Here is a 19,729-nt window from a genome sequence, read left to right on the forward strand (position 1 = left end):
GTGTCAGAGTGTTGCTTACAAGTGCTGAGGAAACAAATTCTAGTTTTTAACATTAAAATATTTACTAAGAGTAATACTTGTGCCTTATATAACTTAACTTGTTTGAACCAGTGGTCATAAATCCACCATAATTGTAACCTGATCCACATACCCCTCCACACACACCCTTGATCATAAAAACGTCCAATAACAAAGTGATATGAAAATCAACACCCAATCACTGAAGCCAGTGAGTGTTTTGGGGGCGGGATAAAGCCACACTAATCCCATGAGTGGATGAGGAGACGATGCACGGTGTTAGCGTTACAAAAGCCGGTGTTGCCAGATTGGACGTCCAGTCTCGGACGGAAGTTATTTGTATTTGCATCAGACTGTAAACATGGTGTTTCGCTGGTAGACTCACAACTAGTAAGCGTGTCGGTTCTGAATGTTTGCCGTTCGTTTGGGATTACAGGCAAATACTCGAAGACTTAACACAATCTGGCAACCTGAATCTGTAGACGGAGGATTGAAGTAAATCAAGCGGATGCTCTGATCCATACGGCTTTATCTCTCTCTCTCACACACACACACACACACACACAGCAAACGGAGAAGCACTGGGCAATGAGAGTGAAGCAGGGGGCCGAGGGAGGACTACCGTCCACTACAGACGAGGAGCTGCTGAAGAAGCCCGTGATAACGCCGGAGGATGTACTCGGCCTGCAGAGGATCACTGACAGTAAGTGGCAACTGAAATAACTCTAATCTCCCTCCTGGAGTCGGGGTGTTAAGTTCAGCAGCAGGTTAGGAAGCTTCTTTCAAGAGATAAACACTTAAGTGTGTGACCATTTTTAGCCATCGCTTTGCACAAACAAAGCGTTTAAACAGCCGCACGGAAGTGACGTCAGAAATCTGACCCAAACAGTGCTCCAGGTCTGACCATGACATCATATTATTGTTAGTAAACACTCATTCTGTTACAAATTTCCTAAATGACAGTCTAAAATAATAAAAAAAAAATCCTGAAATGAGTGATGAATTAGTTTTAAATATTCAGTTTCTTTGGTAAATAAGTCCAGAAATAGGTAAATGGAGGTAAATGGAGTCCAGGATTTACGTCTCTAATTTAAATAAAATCTTAGGCGATAAAACTGTTAGGAAGAAATACTAATCATGGCATGACCGATGAAAATAACCTAAGTTACATGAAGTCAGAATACGCTACTACACCGATCAGGCATAACATTATGACCACCTGACTAATATTGTGTTGGTCCCCCTTTTGCTGCCAAAACAGCCCTGACCCGTCATGCACTGTGTATTCTGACACCTTTTATATTAGAACCAGAACAGTAGCTCATCTGTTGGATCGGATCACACCGGCCAGTCTTCACTCCCCACGTGCATCAGTGAGACTTGGCCGCCCATGACCCTGTCGCCGGTTCACCACTGTTCCTTCCTTGGACCACTTTTGATAGATACTGACCACTGCAGACCGGGAACACCCCACAAGAGCTGCAGTTTTGGAGATGCTCTGATCCAGTCGTCTAGCCATCACAATTTGGCCCATATCAAACTCACTCAAATCCTTACGCTTGTCCATTTTTCCTGTTTCTAACACACCGACTTTGAGGACAAAATGTTCACTTGCTGCCTAATATATCCCACACAATAACAGGTGCCATGATGAGATAATCAGTGTTCAGTACTCACTTCACCTCTTAGTGCTCATAATATTATGCCTGATCGGTGTATACAGGGTTTTGAGTAGGCCATTACAAATCTTTGATACAGCAGTGGGGTTTAGTTTTGACATGCACATGCTCATTAAACCACAAGGCACACAGCATTGCACTGAAGAAACCACAGGACATGTTTCACTTTTAACTGCAGATAAGCTAATAACAGTGCAACCCTGCAGTGCAGAGCACTGAGCAGATAACACAAATCTAAAAAAAACCTACCAGAGTTGTTTCGCCTTCTACACTACAAAATGCTAAACTGTTTACTGACATTTCTGGTACTATAGTGTTCAGTCCAATAGGACCTAAATTCACACTGGTCTTTTGGATAATAAATAAGTAGTGGTGACCCTTTCACAAAGATGAACATTTCTTTAATGTAGATATTTATTCAGAGTAGATTTTGCTGTCAACTTTACACCAACCCGGCATAACATTATGACCACCTGCCTAATATTGTGTTGGTCCCTCTTTTGGCTGCTAAAACAGCCCTGACCCATCATGCACTGTGTATTCTGACACCTTTCTATCAGAACCAGCATTAACTTCTTCAGCAATCTGAGCAACAGTAGCTCGTCTGTTGGTTCGGATCACACGGGCCAGCCTTCGCTCCCCATGTGCATCAGTGAGCCTTGGCCGCCCATGACCCTGTCACCGGTTCACCACTGTTCCTTCCTTGGACCACATTTGATAGAAGATACTGACCACTGCAGACCGGGAACACCCCACAAGAGCTACAGTTTTGCAGAGGCTCTGATCCATAATCAATGTTATTCAGTTCACCTGTCAGTGCTCATAATGTTATGCCTGAAAAATCCTTTTCGTGCCCAGATATTTGTTAATTTCAGCATAATTTCTTTATAGACATGTAAACAAAGCCATGCAGAATATTTTGATGTAAAATGGTCCATTGTGTCAAAACCATGTTAACTGAACTAGCAATGAAGCTACATGACTGAAGTTTTATAGGAGGTGGCTTTTGGCCCAAGTTTGATTAAAGAATTTGTACGTCTAAATTCCAAGGCTCAGCATCTGAGTAACGAGCCGCTTAGAAGATCAGGATTAGACTGAGCACAAAATCAGTTCATCTTTCTTGCCATACAAACAGATCTCCGTCTATCCTTTATGATGCTACAGATATAAATCTCTCAAAAGCCTCATATTTAATTGCTGTATAAATATTGTGATGACCTTTTTAGAAATAGAAATACATTACAGCACAGTGAAATTCTTTCTTCGCATATCCCATCCTTGGAGGTTGGGGTCAGAGCGAAGGGTCAGCCATGATACAGCGCCCCTGGAGCAGAGAGGGTTAAGGGCCTTGCTCAAGGGCCCAACAGTGGCAACTTGGCGTGCACTGCCTGGTGCTTCTATATAGTTCTTCTATATAGTTCTTTCAGTAGATGTAGAATGTTTGTATCTGTGTTATCTGTGTCAACTCCACTTTATTAACTCCAAAACACAGAACAGAAATTCATATCGCATATCGTTTGACCTATGCTCAGTGTTGTGTTGTTAGTTTCATAGTCAGAGCAACATACTGGCCACCAGAGGACCAGGTCTTGGTGTCTATGCATATACTATGGAAAATGTTGTGCATGGCTGTCGTTAAGGTGCACCACATGCACATATTATATAATCTAAAATGGGTGACCAATTAAAAAGCATCTTTAGTAAGGTGTAGAGTCATCACAGCGCTGTGCATCGACCCTACAAGAGTATTGATGATGGTAATGGGGAGTGCTGTCTAGCTTTCAATCAGATTGGGTTCTAGTGTCTGTGAAGGACATAATATACCATGCATGTTATTTCCATTCTCATCAAACCATTCAGTGACCCCTAGGGATGGGGGTGTGGTCATCCCGGGCATGACTATTCCCATCAGGATGCAAATGTTTTAATTGTACTGTATGTACTGTATACTGTCAGAACTTTGAATTGATTTGCAGTGACTCTTTCTTCAAAAAGCAACAAGTGGACACAAGTCATGCCAGGACAGTGACCCCAAACTCCAATCAACCAATTCTAATGGAAGATTTTATTCAGCATTTTTCTTCTTAATGAATGTACAATGTGTCATTGCCAGCTTCAATTAATGTTTCTGTGCTAGCGACGGTTGTCAGAGTAGCCACGGAGTCACTGTTGAAACCTTCAAAGTCTTTTGGATTTCGCCTCATTTGCTTTGCTTAAAGGTTTCTTTCGATGAAAGCATATGCCAAACCCGTATATTTTCCTATCCATTTGATTAAGATGACTTTGTAATAGCTTAATGTCTCTAGCAGTGTAGTGTTGAAGTTTTATATCTCTTTCAGGATCAGACTGTGAGAATCTGTTCTGTTGCTTTTCACCACATTGAAGCAGGCAATGAATGTTTTACCCTCATGAGAAACGTGATTGAAGTCTTTCCTTCCTGTAGGTCAAACCTGCAGCTCATGAGTTCACCACATTACCACTAAAAAATCTAGCATAAGCAATGCTTCAGCGCTGTTTTATTAGTACACGCTTAGAAAATTTGTGGCCTCTAGCACCGTAAAACACAGGTCCCAAACCTGGACCTGGAGAACCCCATGTCTTGCACATTTTTAGCACTTACCTTGCTTTAACTTCAGTGAAATCAGGTAATTAACAGCCCTTTCTGAGTTGAAGTAGGTGTGCTAGATCAGTAAAAAGTGAAATGTGCTTGAGTTTGCAAGTAAAACGTGCAAGTAAAACCCCTTTAAGAAGCTATTCCTCTTACTCATCCATAGAAGCTTCAAGAAACCCTTTAAAGCATTAAAGACAGAATTCATATGCTACTAGAACAAAAGTAGCTTGTATAACCTTTGCAGCGCATTGACACAACTGACTTTAGTTCAACTGACAAGTGCTAAACTGCTTGACTTACGGCAGATTGATGGTTTCGTATCTGCGGTACCTCATCATCCTGTCTTCTTAGCTGGCATGGAACTCCTCAAGTCATGTATTCTTCATTATCTGATCTCCTCTGTTCTCTTTTATAAGAGGTGCAGGTACTGGCCCCAGTCCTTACAGCTCAGATTTACAGATTAACACAGATTGATCAATGGGAATGAGCTTGAGGCACTAGAGGCTTTTATTCTGTGATTGCTCAACAATCAGTGTGCTCACTTGAATGATTTGACCTGTTGTCTAGATGGTATAGTTTCTATAGCATGTTTAGCATATATCTAGAATATACATTTTGTAATTTCTATTCCTTTAGAACCGCCTTGAATTTTATGCTTTGATTGATTAAATCATTGTTTAACACTCAGTTTTACTCATACCCCAGCTCTGCTGAATTCTCAAACCTGATTGGTCAGAAGGTGTTGGATAATTAGCTAGAAGACTGAATCTGTGGTTCTGTCTGTAATGCAGATCACAGGTTACTCTTAAAGCATTAATTTTGATATGATTAATCTCGTTAATAGGGACTTAATTCTGGACACACCACATATTCCAAAGCTAATAATAAATAACAACATATTGTTAAAAATCAAATTAACAGCTAACGTATAATCCAAGACTCAGAACTTTTCTGCCATGGGAAAGTCTTCAGCAGAGAGCTTTCTTGGTAACGCATCAGGCTTTTTTTTTAGTTTTCTTAACTTCAGCAAAGAAAAAAAGGGTGTTGAGGGAATGGGGTATAAGTTGTCTTACGTTTGTTCTATAACTTTAATTGTAAATGGTTGATGTGTCTTTCATAAATCAATGAAAAAGCATAATCCTTAGCAAACTGTATCACGCCACCCAATCATGGATTTTTTTATTTTTTTTATTTTTTTTTTTATAACAGTACACCCTGTGTTTTGTTTTTTGGCTAAGTGCATGGAAATGTCATTTATGACAGCCGCTTGTGGTGTAGCGCTGACATTTTTGTATGCATGCATCATCATGATGCAATCATGTGTGACTGTGTGAAGAATACCTAAAGCAGGGGTGTCCGATCTTATCCGGAAAGGACCGGTGTGGGTGCAGGTTTCCATTCCAACCAAGCAGAAGCTACACCTGATTCCAACTGGCTAATCAACCGATTTTGGCTTTCAGTAGTCTCAGGTGTGGCTTCTGCTCAGTTGGAATGAAAACCTGCACCCGCACCAGCCCTTTGCGGATAAGACTTGACACCCCTGACCTAAAGCAAGGGTGTCTTTAGGTCAGGGATGTCTAATCATATCCAGAAAGGCCTGTGTGGGTGCAGGTTTTCATTCCAACCAAGCAGAACCCACACCTGAGTCTACTGAAAGCCAAAATCAGTTGATTAAAAAGGTGGAATCAGGTGTAGCGCCTGCTTGATTGAAATGAAAATCTGCACTCACACCATCCCTTTGTGGAGCTAAAGAATCTAAAGAATACCTCTTCCTCAACTAGCACATAAAAATATCTGTGCATTTGTTTTTAGACTGATGGTATTCTTAGTCCATGATGAACCAGTATCGATGTCTTCATTGATAGAAAATTTCACAACACTTCTGTAAGTCGCTTTAGATAAGAGCATCTGCCAAATGCAGTAAATGCAAATGTAGATGTAAATCCTGCCTCCGGTGTGGCTGACTGAGTCATGAACAGAGTGAGACTTGCAGTTTGTTTTTACATAACCACTTTGATTAAACCAATGCCACATTCTTTTATTTCACACTGGTAAATCATTTTGACAGCTCTGGGTGAAATGTGATCAGAACAAATGGTTAGATCACGATCATTTTAAAACCACCTGTCTGGAAAACACAGACTGCTTTGATTCGAATCGGAGCTTGCGATTAATTACGCATGCTTCTTTATTTTATTTATTGTAGTAAAATGTCTGTAATAAAAGCTTGACACTTAGCAGGTAAGCAGAGAAAGAGACGGTATCTTTTGCTGTCTTTTTATCTGGTGCTTATGCCAAATCAAACATGAAGTTCCCCCAAAGCTAATGAATGAAAAAAATATTAATTTCAGTTCAAGTAGAAGAAGAAGCATGTGTCTTGAAAGATCATCAGTATTGCGATAAGGAAAGAGTACAGAAGATATCCAGGAACAGAGAATTAGAGGTGGACCATATAAGGAAATTCTTGTTGCTTGAAGACATTTAGGTGAGCTTTTATGAAAAAATATGTTGTCTGCAATTTTCATAATTAAGTGCTTTATCATAGAAATGTGTGTAAAATAAACATTTGGTACAAAATGTAGATTTTAAGATCACGTAAATGAGCGTTAGAACCCACAGAATCAGGTTCATGAGGTGATCTAGAGCATGTAGCCAAATTGTGATGTACCATTTCAGGAAAAACACTTATTAACACCTTAAACAGAATCCTAAAATGTATTAGAAGCCAATAGAGGAAAGCACCAACCGTGGTCTAATTCCTCTTTTTGGCAGAACGGCTGGTTGGATAATATATAGCATATGTAAATGGCGACTTTTGTTCAGCTCATAGTTTCCTTTGTTTACCTGGAACATACAGGTGGCTATAAAAGCAGACACTTAACTTGGACTGGTATCAGAAGGCATGTTGCTAGGTGACTGTATTAGAGGAAATGAAGTGTGGCTGCTGTCAGCATCTGAGGGCCAGCCAGACAGTAATAAGTACCAAGATGTCTCGCATCTTACCTCATTCTGTCTGTACAGGGCACATCGAGGCAGCACAGGATGGTCGCTTTGCAAGGACAACCGTTTGCCTAGAAAAACTAATAGTGTCTAAGTTACCGGAAGATCTGTCTTGTGTGTGATAAAGTAAATCTAAAAAAATAAAGTCAATTCCTCATGAAAATGATTAAATCCATCTTCAGTGGGAATAAACTTGATTATGATTTATTTCTCAGGAAATGTGTGTAATGCCAAAATATATATATTTTTAAACCTAGTGTCTATTATCATTAGGTTTTCATGTGTCCAGGTTAGATATACAGGTGTTTATATTCAATTAAATAAATATTATATATAGGTATTATATATAGGTAAAACATATTTAATCCTTGTGCACTGCCCTGTCCGGCTGTTTGGGATGAAAACATCTACTAAAATATATCAGAGAAATATTTTTCCAACTTTTTTTGCTTAAATCTGTTAATCAACTTAATAAATATTTTTAAAAACTCATATTTCATAAGCAATGTCACTGATTTGGGGAACAATCACACACAAAATGATTTATTTTCAATATAAAAAGTGATTGTGGACTGGATTTTGTTTACCTTTTATCAAAGCCTTGGAGATTAGAGGTCAGAGATTAGCAACAACATTGATTTTAATGCACTGTTCATTTTTGTGCAACATCAGATTTAAATTTAGTTTATTTAGTGCCTGTTTTCATCCCGAACATAACATAAGGGTAGTTAATTTGCCCACAGTGTGTTACTGACCTATTGAAAATTTTTAAATCTATGAAAATGTCCAAAATGTATGTCAAAATAAGGTTTGTCACCAAAAATCTTTCCATTTCCTGAAATACAGTAAAAGTTATGGCCAAATTAAGAGTGAAAAATGAACCCTGGTGGATGAAAACATCCCCAACAGTACATAAGGGTTAAACTTCAAATTTGATCTAATTATCAGTCTGCCAGGGTTTCTCTATTTTCTGACTGAAGAAATGAATGAAAAGTCAAGCAAATCCTACGATATTTTGTGGAGCTTGTAATGTATTCGAATTTTCTGCAGATTTAGGCCTTGTGTCACGTTATCACAGCATGCATTCAACCAAAGCCGTCTTTGATTTATGTGCATCGAACATGAGTACAGCGATTTATAGAAAGTAATTACATGTGTATCTTCACTGGTAGGAGTTTAAAAGAACTTGTGAACCTGTGCTTGTGGTTTCACCAATTCACAAAGGTTTCTGGGGGGGATAAAAACACCTCACAAGTTTGAAAAAAGCCGCAGTAAAATCGACATTTTTTTGGCTGCAACAATCACGAAATCCTGGAGAAGTATAAGAATTTCATGAATACTGGCTAGACAGATGTTTTAGACTCCGGATCGCCTTATAATACAGCTAGAACGGTGAAAATAGTCTACATATATTGTGACCCATGTGGTGTCACGTAATTCATTTTCAACAAGGTCTGAATTCACTAATGGAAAACGGAGCAAATGTGTAGGAGCCACACCGGATATATCCTATGTCTCTTATAATTTAATGCTTGCTGAGGTTTTTTCTTCCTAGTTTGTCCTTCTGGACTGGGCTTCAGTTTTTTGTGAATCTCCTCAAGATAAAGACAAACACTTAAGAGCAGCATTTGAAAGATGAATAATGAACAAGCTAATTGTTCCTCCACAAATCATCTCCAGAGGAAATAAATCACTCTGTCTTATCGTGTAAGGCAGCTGCTCAGAGGCTTGATGAAAAGCCTCAGTTGCCATAGAAACAATGTCATGCCCATAACAGTTGTCATGGATATTGATGATGAGGCGATTTGCAAGCGTGTTCGTTAAGACCAAATCCACAAGCCTTAGATAGGGAAATTTGTTCAGTTTGATTTGTTGAGCTTGTGGTTGGGTTTCGTTATCACACACTTTACAGAATAAGACATTTTGAAATCTTAACCACAATATGACTTCATTCTAACATTTTACGTCTTCAGTTATGTGACAGATTACGCTGTTGCACTGGTACAACTCCCTGAACATTACTGATTATAATTACCGAGACTGATACGGTTTAGTTCTTTATAGCGTGGGATTTCAGACTGTTTACAGTCGGGGACTCCTCCAGTCATGAAAATCAACAGAGCTCCTAATGAGCACAGCAGGCCGATTTGCTTTATAACACAACAATCTTCAGCGCTTTAGACAAATATGTACTAATTAGGTTTATTTCTACAGTCTGTACAGCTTTAAAATCCTGGGATTTGTCAGCCACAGAACCCAAACCGGTTTGCGGTGACATTCCAGACAAAATCACGGATTAGGGAATGGTCAGTGTCCTAAGAGAAGGATATTATTGTGACGGTCATATTTCTAAACACCTTCGAATCATTGAACAAACAATTCCAGGCTTCTAGCAATAAATAGTAATAATGTCAAATCGTTTAAACGATATTATAAATCCCTGGCTATATTTCTTGTTTAATATTCTTTACTAAAAGGTTCCAGAGTGACACAGAAGTAAAATCTTGCCAATACCTTAGCCATTCTTGGCTGAAAGTCTGGAGAGAGCAAAACTGGCCACACCTGAGCGCATGTATGCAGAAGAGGGTCGATAAGCCTTCCTCTCAGTGTGACTCAGCCTGAGCAGATGTTTGAAGAGATGCAGCTGGATGAAGCACATGTTTGCTTGCACCACACGCAGCTTTTGCTACAGAATCAGCATCTGCTAATGCAAGGTTGAAACCTTATGAAACGATGGAGGCTGGTGGAAAAAAAAAGTTTCGGTTTTAGCTTCTCCTTTTGCTTGAGCTGTATCAGAATACGTTGTTGCTATAGTCAGTGTAAATGCATGGTTTTAAATGAGTACTAAGCACTTTGTAACCGCTTCTTTTTTAGTGTGCATCATATAGTACACACTGTGTTAATTACAGCAATTAAAGAGGTTAAAGCTCGTTTAGACAGGCAAGTTAATGCTAGTTATATTTAGCTTGTTTGGTTCCTTCTTTTTTCTACCCAGCTTACTCAAAAGGCAGTAAGCCTTATATATCAAGTAATGGTATTAAGCCTGTTTTTCTTGGAGAGGATAATGGAAGCAGTGGGTTTGATAAATTCTATTACTGTGCCATTGGAATCTCATTTACTGCAATGTGGCCAGGGGTCATTACACTGCAAATTCCTCAATCACTCGCTCTGCGTTCATCCGTATCTAGCACTTAAAATAAAAGTGTAGGTCTCGACTTGGGGACATTGCGGCGCATAGAAATGTCTCAAAACATATCTGAACATCACTTTCCTGCTAAGAGTGTGCTATTTCTAGCATCCCCCTATCTGACCCATGTGAAGAATATAAGCTTCTTAGATGTAATTCAGCCTTTAAGGCAGAGCAGACACACGTGTCCTGGGAGTCTGGCACATCAAAATATGTCCCCTCTTTGTTCACTGTCATTTTCCTGACTTTGTTTTAGCATTCTGATATGAGGAGTAAGGAGCAATGCTCAATATATAGCACAAGTGTAATATTTTCAATTACTTGTAGAGATCACATGACACCATCTTGATGTATCTGTGTCTACAACAGGAACACTGGACCTGTAGTGTGGATACACCCTGAATGGGATTCTAGTCCATTGCATGGCACCATCTACACAATCATTTACAAACTGTTTTTGGGGCAGTGGGAGAACCAGAGAGCCCAGTGACCACATGGGAAACACACTCCATTCTACATTCCAATCTGTTCCTTATTGTCACACATTAAACTCTGCACTCTTTGAACTTTGGCGCTTGCTGTGGCAGCAGATATACTAAAACTGGAAAGATGCATGGAAGATTAGCATGGCCGCTGTGCAAGAATGACAATTATGAAGCGTTATCACATTTTTAATGGCAGTGGTGATTAAGGCTCTGGGTTGTTGTTGATCAGATCGAGGTTTGAGCCCATGCACCAACAAGTTGCCACTGAGGGCATTGGGGCCCTTAAGCAAGGCCCTCTCTGCTCAAGGAGCACTGTATCATGCCCTGCACTCTGACCCCAACTTCCTCACCTAGGATATTATTGAAAAAATATTTATATAATACCATTAAAGGTTCTTTTGGTTGATAGGTTAGAGTTGACTGTTGTGTATGTGGAGTACTACAACAGTATTTCAGTTAAGGGTCTTAAACAGAAGTCTTCACAAACTTTGTTTCCTACTAACTGGAGAAGAACCCCCAACATGTAATCCCCTGTAAAACAAGAATGACCGTTAAACATACACTATATTGCCAAAAGTGTTCGCTCACCTGCCTTGACTCGCATATGAACTTAAGTGACATCCCATTCCTAATCCATAAGGTTCAATATGACGTCGGTCCACCCTTTGCAGCTATAACAGCTTCAACTCTTCTGGGAAGGCTGTCTACAAGGTTTAGGAGTGTGTTTATGGGAATTTTTGACCATTCTTCCAGAAGCGCATTTGTGAGGTCACACACCGATGTTGGACGAGAAGGTCTGGCTCTCAGTCTCCACTCTAATTCATCCCAAAGGTGTTCTATCAGGTTGAGGTCAGTCAAGTTCCTCCACACCAGACTCTGTCATCCATGTCTTTATGGACCTTGCTTTGGTCACTGGTGCACAGTCATGTTGGAAGAGGAAGGGGCCAGCTCCAAACTGTTCCCACAAAGTTGGGAGCATGGAATTGTCCAAAATGTCTTGGTATGCTGAAGCATTCAGAGTTCCTTTCACTGGAACTAAGGGGCCAAGCCCAGCTCCTGAAAAACAACCCCACACCATAATCCCCCCTCCACCAAACTTTACACTTGGCACAATGCAGTCAGACAAGTACCGTTCTCCTGGCAACCGCCAAACCCAGACTCGTCCATCAGATTGCCAGATGGAGAAGCGCGATTCGTCACTCCAGAGAACGCGTCTCCACTGCTCTAGAGTCCAGTGGCGGCGTGCTTTACACCACTGCATCCGATGCTTTGCATTGCACTTGGTGATGTATGGCTTGGATGCAGCTGCTCGGCCATGGAAACCCATTCCATGAAGCTCTCTGCGCACTGTTCTTGAGCTAATCTGAAGGCCACATGAAGTTTGGAGGTCTGTAGCGATTGACTCTGCAGAAAGTTGGCGACCTCTTCGCACTATGCGCCTCAGCATCCGCTGACCCCGCTCCGTCAGTTTACGTGGCCTACCACTTCATGGCTGAGTTGCTGTCGTTCCCAAACACTTCCACGTTCTTATAATACAGCTGACAGTTGACTGTGGGATATTTAGGAGCGAGGAAATTTCACGACTGGATTTGTTGCACAGGTGGCATCCTATCACAGTTCCACGCTGGAATTCACTGAGCTCCTGAGAGCGACCCATTCTTTCACAAATGTTTGTAAAAACAGTCTGCATGCCTAGGTGCTTGATTTTATACACCTGTGGCCATGGAAGTGATTGGAACACCTGATTCTGATTATTTGGATGGGTGAGCGAATACTTTTGGCAATATAGTGTATATTAATGGTCTGTTATGCTCTTAACAGTACTTTTACTCAGAAAATACAAATTTAGGCATCTTCCAAAATGTCTCACCAAGGAACATCCTGAAGTAGTTACCGGGTATTAAAGGGAATGACCGAAGGACCTCATATAGCTGCACAGTTGAGGTACTGTGAGATTTTGTTGTTATAATTATTATAGGAACTAATGAAATATCTTCCTTTACATTGGTTCTGCCATGAAAATAGCCATTGGTGCTGGCAAACAAAGCAGAACCTTTTAAGGAACTGTTTTTCTGAGAGTAGTATCTGATAGCACTGATTTTGACCCATTGTTGAAGAGAGTCATGGCTCATATAACGTGAAACATATAATCCTAGAACAAAATGTTCTCTAAACTGCTCTTTTCTCCTTTGCAGGGTTCGAAGTAGAACCTCTTTTGATAAACAGTTTTTTAAGTGTGTAAAGAAAATCCAAAGTACCTTTGAGGGCTTGTAGTTAATGTATTCAAGCACTGCATTTAATGATGTGGAGCATCCATGAAACAAGTTGGTTCCTGTTATCTCTTAGGTTATAGCAGGTATGAAGATTCATCCTCTTCAATAAAAACGCAGCTTGTTGTGTTACTGTGCAAACAGATTAGTCCATCTGACCAATCGGGTTAGAGAATTCAAACGTTATGCTATAAAATCAACTCGAACCTTTTTATCCTGGTGAACAGTCACACTAGCCAGATACTATTAACATTATTAAGGCATCATCACAACAGATTATGTGACACAAGGCCCAGTGTTACATAGTGCTGCATGCTAACACTTGACAAAACTCTGCTATTAATGACTTGAAATATTTCATGTAACACTATTGAATGAAACTCCTTATATCTTCAGATTACCTGTGTAGTCCAGAGGATAACGTCTACAAGATCGAGTTCACCAGGTTCAAGATCCGCGACATGGAGACAGGGGCGGTTCTTTTCGAGATCACTAAGCCTCCTACTCTGGGTGAGTCCTCACCATGACCCCCACCTCCATCCAGCTCCTCATTCTAGGCACAAGACCTAGACACTGTGAAAGGCTTGCTCTGATTTCCATTTATATACAGTGCTTAAGAGGCATACTTTAGAATCACAGGCTGTAATATCACCTCTTTTGTGCTACACAGAAAGCGCAGAGGACAGAAGAAAGGACCTTGACCCCAACGCCGGGCGCTTTGTACGTTACCAGTTCACTCCAGCCTTTTTGCGACTACGACAAGTCGGAGCTACGTAAGTACGGGGAACAGAAATGTATAATCGGAGCACAATGGTTCTAGATGACCCTATTATGAACCAGAGGTGGACAGTAAAGAAGTACATTTACTTGAGTACTGTACTTAAGTACACTTTTTGAGTATCTGTACTTTACTTGAGTATTATTTTTTCTGGATACTTTTTACTTTAACTTCACTACATTTGAAAGATAAATACTCTACTTTTTACTCCACTACATTTCTGTCATGGTCATTGAGTAGAAAGTAGTTACATTAATCATAGGATGACTTTTTTTTTTTCACTCTTGTAGTGTCACGTGTTGTAAAGTTCAGTGGTTTTCCATAAGTTTTTTAACTCAGTTGATCAATTGCTGACAAAATGGACGAATATATGCTTTGTATATTATACACCACCAACGCACTGGTAATGATGTTAGTTAACACACAAAAACGTATGCTGTGTCCAAATTGTCATACTATGTGTCCTAAATAGTATTCAAAAATAGAATTAGTATGCCCCAAATCGTAGTATACTGAAAAGAGTATTCCAAAAATTCCTGGATGGTCTACTACTTCCTGTAGAAATTCAAAGTGCAGAACAATGCACACTCTAACGGGTAATATTGCCCACAACGCATTGCACACAGGAGGGAGGAGCCTGGACAATGGTGTAAAAGCATATTAAAACGGTGTAAATGAATTGTGGAAATATATATAACTCTTTGTTAAAGCAGTGTTGCTGTTGGGTGGTTGTACAGCTACAGTTGTGTAGCTGGGTTTTAAAGCAGGTTAGATTTTTTTTTTTTCTGACCAGTCTTCATTTACAGACCATTTGATTGAAATGTACATGAGTGGATACACATAGATGTGTACAGGTACATCTCAAAATTTAGAATATAAGGAAAAAGGTCAATATTTTTTGTCGCTCAGTTCAGAAAGTGAAACCCATATATTATATAGATTCATTACACATAGAGTGAAATATTTCAAGCCTTTATTTCTTGAAATTGTGATGATTATGGCTTACAGACAAGGAAAACCCAAAATTCTGTGTCTCAGAGAATTAGAATATTGTGAAAAAGTTCAATACTGGAAAGTCATGGTGTCACATCCTAATCAGCTAATTACCTCAAAACACCTGCAAAGGTTTCCTGAGCTTTTAAATGGTCTCTCAGTCTGGGTCAGTAGGCTACACAATCATGGGGAAGACTGCTGACTTGACAGTTGTCCAGAAGACAGTCATTGACACCCTCCACAAGGAGGGTAAGCCACAAAAGGTAATTGCTAAAGAAGCTGGTTGTTCACAGAGTGCTGTATCCAAGCATATTCATAGAAAGTTGAGTGGAAGGAAAAAGTGTGGTAGGAGAAGGTGCACCAGCAAAAGGGATAACTGCAGCCTTGAGAGGATTGTCAGGCAAAATCCATTCAAGAATTTGGGGGAGCTTCAGACGAATCCTAGACATGGCCTACAAATGTCGCATTCCTCGTGTCAAGCCACTCCTGAACCAGAGACTACATCAGAAGCATCTTACCTGGGCTGTGGAGAAAAAGAACTGGACTGTTGCTCAGTGGTCCAAAGTCCTCTTTTCAGATGAAAGTAAGTTTTGCATTTCATTTGGAAATCAACGTCCCAGAGTCTGGAGTAAGAGTGGAGAGGCACAGAATCCATGTTGCTTGAAGTCCAGTGTGAAGTGTCCAGTCAGTGATTTGAGCTGTCATGTCATCTGCTGGTGTTGGTCCACTGTGTTTTCTGAAGTCCACAGTCAACACAGCCATCTACCAGGAAATCTTAGAGCACTTCATGCTTCCTTCTGCTAACAAGCTTTATGGAGATTCTGATTTTATTTTCCAGCAGGACTTGGCACCTGCCCACACTGCTAAAGGTACCATAAGCTGGTTCAATGACCATGGTGTTACTGTGCTTGATTGGCCAGCAAACTCGCCTGACCTGAACCCCATAGAGAATCTATGGGGTATTGTCAAGAGGAAGATGAGAGACACCAGACCCAACAATGCAGATGACCTGAAGGCTGCTATCAAAGCAACCTGGGCTTCCATTACACCTGAGCAGTGCCACAGGCTGATTGCCTCCATGCCATGCATTGATGCAAAAGGAGACGTAACCAAGTATTGAGTGCATAGAAACGAACATACTTCTCAGAAGTCTGACATTTCTCTTTGAAATATCCTTTTTTATTGATCTTATGTAATATTCTAATTTTCTGAGACACAGATTTTTGGGTTTTCCTTATCTGTAAGCCATAATCATCACAATTTCAAGAAATAAAGGCTTGAAATATTTCACTCTGTGTAATGAATCTATATAATATATGGGTTTCACTTTCTGAACTGAGTGATAAAAAATATTGACCTTTTTCATGATATTCTAATTTTTTGAGATGTACCTGTACTTTTTTTGTTGGGGGTGGTAGGAGTGTTAAATTAAAAATGAAAATGATTATACCTGTCTTTTTTGTCAATTCAGTTGTTTAATTTCTATAGGTTTTGTAACATTCTAAAAGCTCTTAATTCCACAGATACTACAAACTGGTCAGTATATTCACTAGGTTGCTACAAAAGGTACTGTAAGTATTGCATACAACAATGCAACAATAATAAAACAATGCATTGACATTTACTTTTGATACTTAAGTACTTTTAAAAACAAGTACTTCTGTACTTTTACTTAAGTAAAAATCTGTCTTTACAACTTTTACTTGTAATGTTTGACCAGTAGTATTTGTACTTTCACTCAAGTAAGGAAGTTGTGTACTTCGTCCACCTCTGTTATGAACCTACTACGTGGGCTGCTCATTGCGTCATGCTTCACCGGTTCATTCGTCTGATTAAACCCAAAGAGAGCTCAAAAACTGACCAAGAGGCTAAGATGATTGCTTCCTGCTATTTGTCTTTAAATGTCATACAATTTGATCAATACATTCCTTAGAGCTCCAGTCTGTATTCCACAAATCAGGAAAAAGTAACTAACATTTGAGATATACTGTTTAAGATTGAATGTAGTGGTGGGGAACACTAATCTAAGGACAACGCTTGAATAAATGACATAATGTAATCTTAGTTTTAATTAATTTAATTAAAGAAAAAAAATCCCATGTCTCAGCACATAGCCAAGAGAAATCCTTCCTAAAGAGTAACTATCCTGCCCCTTTACCACTGCAGGGTGGAGTTTACAGTAGGAGACATTCCCATCAACAACTTCCGCATGATCGAGAGGCACTACTTCCGAGGACGGCTACTGAAAAGCTTCGACTTTGAGTTTGGTTTCTGTATCCCCAGCAGCAAGAACACATGCGAGCACATCTACGAATTCCCTCCTCTCTCTGAGGAGCTCAGTAAGTGCCCCTTTACCTGCTCCACCGCTTACCCCTATTAGAGTTTTTTAACCATATAAAAGGCCACTCGAGGCGACATTCACAGAAATCTTAAAGCTAAAATATTTTCTAAAGGGCAGATTTGGGTCCAACTCATTAATATAGTGTAAGAATACCTCCAGTAAAGTCAGTTGTGTATAACAGATTACCAAACTGACCAGTAGTGACAATGTCAGAATACATCAATCATGAAACCCTGTTAATTGTATCAGCTTATTTAAGTTGCTTTCAACGAGGTTTCAAGGTGTAACTTTGGTGGCAGTAGTTTTTGTAAACACTCTGCTTTTTATTGAACCTGTTTTATACTATGCTGTGAGGAAGCTCATTCTAATATACACCGATCAGGCATAACATTATGAGCAGTGGGAGGTGAAGTGAATCTCACTGATGATCTCATCATGGTACCTGTTAGTGGGTGGGATATATTAGGCAGCAAGTGAACATTTTGTCCTCAAAGTTGATTTTAGCGAGTTTGACAAAGGGCCAAATTGTGATGGCTAGACGACTGGATCAGAGCATCTCCAAAACTCCAGCTCTTTTGGGGTGTTCCCGGTCTGCAGTGGTCAGTATCTATCAAAAGTGGTCCAAGGAAGGAACAGTGTTGAACCGGAGACAGGGTCATGGGCAGCCAAGGCTCACTGATGCACATAGGGAGTGAAGGCTGGACCGTGTGATCCGTTCCAACAGACGAGCTACTGTTGCTCAAACTGCTGAAGAAGTTAATGCTGGTTCTGATAGAAAGGTGTCAGAACACACAGTGCAGGACGGGTCAGGGCTGTTTTAGCAGCAAAAGGGGGACTGACACAATATTAGATAGGTGGTCATAAAGTTATTCCTGATCAGTGTAGTTACAATTCTAATGCTACTTCTCATATCAGAAATCCCTCTGAACCTGATTAAAAATAATAAATAATAATAATAAGTGTCCATTCATTCATTTATCTTCAGTAACTGTTTTATCCTGGTCATGGTCATGATGGATGGTCATGACCACCAGTCCAGAGCAAGTGATGGGAGGAATAATTACTTGAATCAAAAATAAATTTAGAAAAATTTAGCAAAATTAGTAAAAGTGTATTGTAACAGTTAGAAACATTAACAATGGACTTTCATGAATTGCATGTTAGACATCAGGGATTGAACCTCAGAATGTCGATGTGTTGCTGGTCAGCATAGATGTCTGATAGCTAATGTTTTGTTCTCTTGGTTTTCGTAGTGAAAGAGATGATCCAGTACCCCTATGAGACCCAGTCTGACAGCTTCTACTTCGTGGATAACAAACTGGTGATGCACAATAAAGCGGATTACTCCTACAGCGGTGGCCCATAGGAGCTTTATCAGAAACATGGACTGAAGCATAAAGGCTCCCAATCCAGTCTTGGAATATTTGTTTGGCAAAAAACACCCCATCCTCAGGGTTTGTATGAAAGTGTGTGTGTGTGTGTGTGAGAGAGAGAGAGAGAGAGAGAGAGAGAGAGAGAGAAGACAATTCTACGTTGAAAAGTGGAACCTCATATCATGTTATTCCTAGAACAGTTTCTTTATGATTATTGCCTATAACACAGTGTGTGTCTGCATGTATGTGAGTGTATAGTTGTTTACATTCATGTGCATTAATAGGTTGCATGACACGTTTTTTTTGTCTGTGCTCTTGTGTGTGTTGTGTGTAATACGTAAAATCGTTACTCTTCGCTTCAGTAGGGACACACTGATACCTTCTGCTTTTTTTCTGAGCTTTTTAGTATATTTTTGCTACTTATCAGTAATGAAACGGAAAAGAGTGACCTACTTGGTATTAAGTAAACCAGAGAATGTCACAAAATGTGCCATTTAGCTCTGTTTGGTGAAAGAGAACAGGGTTTCAGTAGACTACAGCTGTACAGAAAGTACGTTTCCTTGTTTTCATCGTGTCCAAATCCCTCGCTGTCACTGATACTGGCTGATCTACAAGAACGATATAATGGGTTATTTTCACTCACCTAGCGTTTTCTCACCTAGCGGACATTTTCACTAGGCTTAAATCACAAAGCATCACAATACCTACCGATTGAATAAGTTTGGTATGGGAACAGTAACTGCTATCAATACATCCCTAGTATATCGTTTTGAGGTGACACAAAAATAACATTCAGAACTTTTTCTACTGTGTAGTTTTGAAACCAAAAAAGGGAGTGTGTGTGTGTGTGTGTGTGTGTTTATCCAAGAGTTTGTGTGAGGTGTATATGAGGTATAACCTCTGTGCAGTTACTGATCGCGTCAAAAGGGTTTAGCCCTCTTCCCTTAGACACTTATTTTGTTTGTTTATTTGTTTTTTTAATGGTTGAATCAGA

At 39.9% G+C, this 19,729-nt stretch overlaps 1 protein-coding gene and 1 pseudogene across 1 annotated transcript; both read left to right on the forward strand.

The window, feature by feature from the left end:
* The first annotated feature begins 275 nt into the window (after positions 1-275).
* unc119a (unc-119 homolog a (C. elegans)) lies at positions 276-18,878 on the forward strand. The gene is made up of 5 exons (XM_058413657.1): positions 276-721; positions 13,647-13,760; positions 13,921-14,023; positions 17,188-17,360; positions 18,616-18,878. The coding sequence occupies exons 1-5, from the start codon at positions 607-609 to the stop codon at positions 18,726-18,728; spliced, it is 618 nt and encodes a 205-aa protein (XP_058269640.1). The 5' UTR covers positions 276-606; the 3' UTR covers positions 18,729-18,878.
* On the forward strand, positions 11,071-11,168 carry LOC131368569 (U6 spliceosomal RNA; annotated as a pseudogene).
* Positions 18,879-19,729: the final 851 nt, after the last annotated feature.

Source organism: Hemibagrus wyckioides, linkage group LG17, assembly GCF_019097595.1.
Source record: "Hemibagrus wyckioides isolate EC202008001 linkage group LG17, SWU_Hwy_1.0, whole genome shotgun sequence".
In the NCBI taxonomy this organism is placed as follows: Eukaryota; Metazoa; Chordata; class Actinopteri; order Siluriformes; family Bagridae; genus Hemibagrus; species Hemibagrus wyckioides.

Coding starts and splice junctions, on each gene's coding strand:
- unc119a (XM_058413657.1), top strand. CDS start 607: ATGAGAGTGAAGCAGGGGGCCGAGGGAGGACTACCGTCCACTACAGAC. Junction 13,761..13,920: donor CACTAAGCCTCCTACTCTGG/GTGAGTCCTCAC, acceptor TGTGCTACACAG/AAAGCGCAGAGGACAGAAGA. Junction 17,361..18,615: donor TCCTCTCTCTGAGGAGCTCA/GTAAGTGCCCCT, acceptor TGGTTTTCGTAG/TGAAAGAGATGATCCAGTAC.